General features: G+C 43.5%; 1 protein-coding gene across 1 annotated transcript; it reads left to right on the forward strand.

Annotated features, from left to right (window-relative positions):
• The first annotated feature begins 1,058 nt into the window (after positions 1–1,058).
• LOC129522190 (olfactory receptor 7A17-like) lies at positions 1,059–1,991 on the forward strand. Its single transcript, XM_055344331.1, has one exon. It carries the CDS (start codon positions 1,059–1,061, stop codon positions 1,989–1,991), a length of 933 nt encoding a protein of 310 aa, XP_055200306.1.
• The last annotated feature ends 1,788 nt before the right edge of the window (positions 1,992–3,779 follow it).

The following is a 3,779-nucleotide window of genomic DNA, read 5'->3' on the forward strand; positions in this document are numbered from 1 at the left end:
AATGGAGTCAGGATCAACTGGGATGTCTTTGCAACATGATGAACACAGTGGGAGAGGAAATGTGAACAGGGAAGTCCCCTGTGCCTTGAGGCTTCAGAGGTAGCAGAGAGGCCACTTTCCTCCTCAGCATGTCTGACAGTGTCTCTCGTCAGTCTCCCTCCTGCTTATTCCCCTTGTAACACTGGCTGTGCTTCTTCAACCTGAACATTGGAGACAACTATCTTCCTCAGAGCCTTCACACAGGCCATTCTCTCTGCAGGCACACATGTCCACATAGAGTCTTATATCTACCTCTCTGTCTTAATTGAGGTCTGTGTTCCAATGTCACCTCGTGTGCAGAATTTTTCTAAATACCCACAAAAAATACAATGTCTGATTGGCTGTCTGCTTCATCCTTGTTTTCCTTTTCTTCCTTCCACCCTTCACCATCTCCAAGATTATATGACTCTCTTATTTCCTTATACATTCTGTCTCCATTCACTGCAGGGACTTTTGTCCTTTAGCACCCTATGTTCCTTGTGTACATAGTGCCTGAAACCTGATCAGCAGTCAATTTATATTCCTGAAATACTTGAAAAATTTCTCAATAAAATTATAAAATATATGACTTCTTAGGAAAGAGGATGGTGAAAAAAAACTATATTAGACATGACACAGAGGATCCTCTAAAGAGGAACATATCCATCAACAACATATTAAATGAATTCCTGGACTGCAAATTTAAAACAGTAACATTTCGGGGATCCCTGGGTGGCTCAGTGGTTTAGCACCTGCCTTTGGACCAGGGCGTGATCTTGGACTGAATCCCACATCGGACTTCCTGCATGGAGCCTGCTTCTCCCTCTGCCTATGTCTCTGCCTCTCTCTCTCTCTTTCTCTCTCTCTCTCTCTCTCTCTCTCTCTCTCTCTGTCTCTCATGAATGAATAAATAAAATCTTTAAATAAATAAATAAATAAATAAATAAGTAATCAGTAACATTTCAAGTCTGTGAGTAATACAAGTTTGTGTGAAAATAAGTAATGTTATTTCCCTTTTTCCCAGAAGTCACCTCCACCACATGAAACCAGCAAATGATACGCAAATTTCAGAATTTCTTCTTCTGGGATTATCAGAAGAACCAGAACTGCAGCCCCTCATCTTTGGCTTTTTCCTCTCCATGTACCTCATCACTGTGTTTGGAAACCTGCTCATCATCCTGGCTGTCAGCTCTGATTCCCACCTCCACACCCCAATGTACTTCTTCCTGGCCAACCTGTCCTTTGTGGACATCTGTTTCACCTCCACCACCGTCCCCAAGATGCTGTGGAACATCCAGACTCAGAGCAAAGTTATCACCTATGCAGGCTGCATCACACAGATTTACTTTCTCATAGTCTTTGCTGTGTTGGATGTCTTTCTCCTGAGCATGATGGCCTATGACCGGTATGTGGCCATCTGTCACCCCCTGCAATACACAGTCATCATGAACCCTCGGATCTGTGGACTGCTGGTTCTGGTGTCCTGGATCATCTGTGTCCTGCAGTCCATGTTACAAACCTCGATGGTGTTGCGGCTGTCCTTCTGTGCAGTGGTCGAAATCCCTCACTTTTCCTGTGAACTTAATCAGATGATCCAAGTTGCCTGTTCTGACACCTTCCTTAATAACTTGATGGTGTATTTTGCAGCTGTCCTGCTGGTAGGTGGTTCCCTTGCTGGGATACTTTACTCTTACTCTAGGATAGTTTCCTCCATACTTGGGATCTCATCAGCTCAGGGCAAGTATAAAGCATTCTCCACCTGTGCATCTCACATCTCAATTGTCTGCCTATTTTTTTGTACGAGCCTAGGAGTATACCTTAGCTCTGCTGTTTCCCAGAGCTCCCACTCAACTGCAGTGGCCTCGGTGATGTACACAGTGGTCACACCTATGCTAAACCCCTTCATCTACAGCCTGAGGAACAAAGACATAAAGAGGGCTCTGAAAAGAACCCTTGAGATTCCAGTGATGTAAGCGCCAGTTGTTCTGAGGCTGAAGAAATGCCCATGATTGGAGGGCTCACAGCCTCAGAGCCAGGAACTGGTCTACTTGGATCAGACTATGTAAGTAGAATCTCCTCCTTCTACACACATTTAAGGAAATCACTATGTCTGTATCTCAAATAGGACAAGTTGAATTCTTTATTCTTCATATGGAAGAAACTCTACTTGGCCACTAAGCCCTTAACATATCTTCATTGTAAAGGAGAATATGAAACTTTAGTTTTTACCTTGAGTCTGTCGATCTTTTTCCATCACTATCTTCACGCCTCTTCCAGACAATGTGGACTCTTACACTGTTCCCTTTACATCTCAGGCTACTGACAGGGATGTTTAGGCTGGGAAAGCTGGGGAACTCCCCTAAGCCCATGTGCTTATGGACATTCCCACAGATGCTTCCCTGACCTCTGCTTTGGCTGCACCAGCTCTTGGGCTCTTATTGTGATTGCAAGATATGCCTCATCAACACCCATCAGAGATCACTAACAACACTTGTTTTATTAATCACAGGTCCTGGAGGGCACATGGGATGCCCAAAGGCCAACTGGGGAGGTCTCAGAGTGGGAGAAGGCACTGAGAGGGGGAGAGAGAGCGCCACTGAGGGATCTGCCTTTATTGGGGTCCATGGCCAGTTTGGTTAGGGGTTTGTGCATTCACACATTTTTGGAGAATTCTATATGAATTGAATTCAGCTGCTGTAGCATAAAAGCAGGGTCCCTCATGTGTCAGTAACAAGGTTACTGAGGGCTTTCTGAAGAGGTATCTCATGGCTGGACAGCCTGAGGGCTTCTCTGGTGATTATGTCCCACACCTGACAGTGTGTTTATTCAATATGGTTGTCTTTGAACTGGATGGCTTGGATCAAAAGCCTAATGTCAGGCACTTACTCTACAAACATGCTCTTGTGTTTCTTAACTGGTATCCTTTGTTTACTCTGTGATTCACCTAGATGTCCAGAAAGCCTACCATAGTCCCTGCAAACACTGATTAGCAAGTATGTATCTCCAAGTGGAATCTACGGGAAGACAAATCTGAGTAAACAGATGGACCTGTTATGTTATGGACCTGGTATGTTCTTAGTGTCAGGGTGACCATAAACCTGACAAAGCAAAATTTCCAAATACTCATTTTGTTACTACACAAAATATTTCATTTTTCTTTTTCCTTTTTTTTTCTTACATCAGAGTTCATGCTATGCATCTACTGGTTGAAGCATGGAAGATTGGTTCCACAACTGAGGAAGTTTATTCATTGAGGTGAAGGGTTGGTTAGTTCATTAATGTTTTATCACTGAATTATCTTCCTGTTTCTATAGAAAATTCACATGGTTACATGAGTCTTTCTATTGTTCATGAAATAATTCCTTTCCTAATATTTGTCACAAATGCTAAGGAATAGCAAATGAACAGTATCAGCATCATCCATTTCCTATCTCCTTCCTGCTCAGAAATCCCTTCCCCCTACAGGATCACAGGAGAGCTGGATGTCCTGCCAGTTGTGTGGTTAAGGGTCACCAGGTCTTCTGCACAAATGTGCATGTCCTTAAAACTGTCCTAGTGACTCTGAAGGTAGCCCATGTATAGTCACTTGTCCATAAAGCCATCAGAAATAAACGTGGATAACATGATCACAACTGCGCTCCTCATTTGTCACATCATATGCCACAAATTAAAAAAAAAAAGGAGCACATGGGGCACCTGGGTAGCTCAGACAATGAAGCCTCTGCTCAGGTCATGATCTAAGCGTTCTGGGATCAAGCTTC

Source organism: Nyctereutes procyonoides, unplaced genomic scaffold (assembly GCF_905146905.1).
Source record: "Nyctereutes procyonoides isolate TBG_1078 unplaced genomic scaffold, NYPRO_anot_genome, whole genome shotgun sequence".
In the NCBI taxonomy this organism is placed as follows: Eukaryota; Metazoa; Chordata; class Mammalia; order Carnivora; family Canidae; genus Nyctereutes; species Nyctereutes procyonoides.

What these genes read in the sequence shown, in the direction of transcription:
- LOC129522190 (XM_055344331.1), top strand. Translation starts at nt 1,059, where the DNA reads ATGAAACCAGCAAATGATACGCAAATTTCAGAATTTCTTCTTCTGGGA.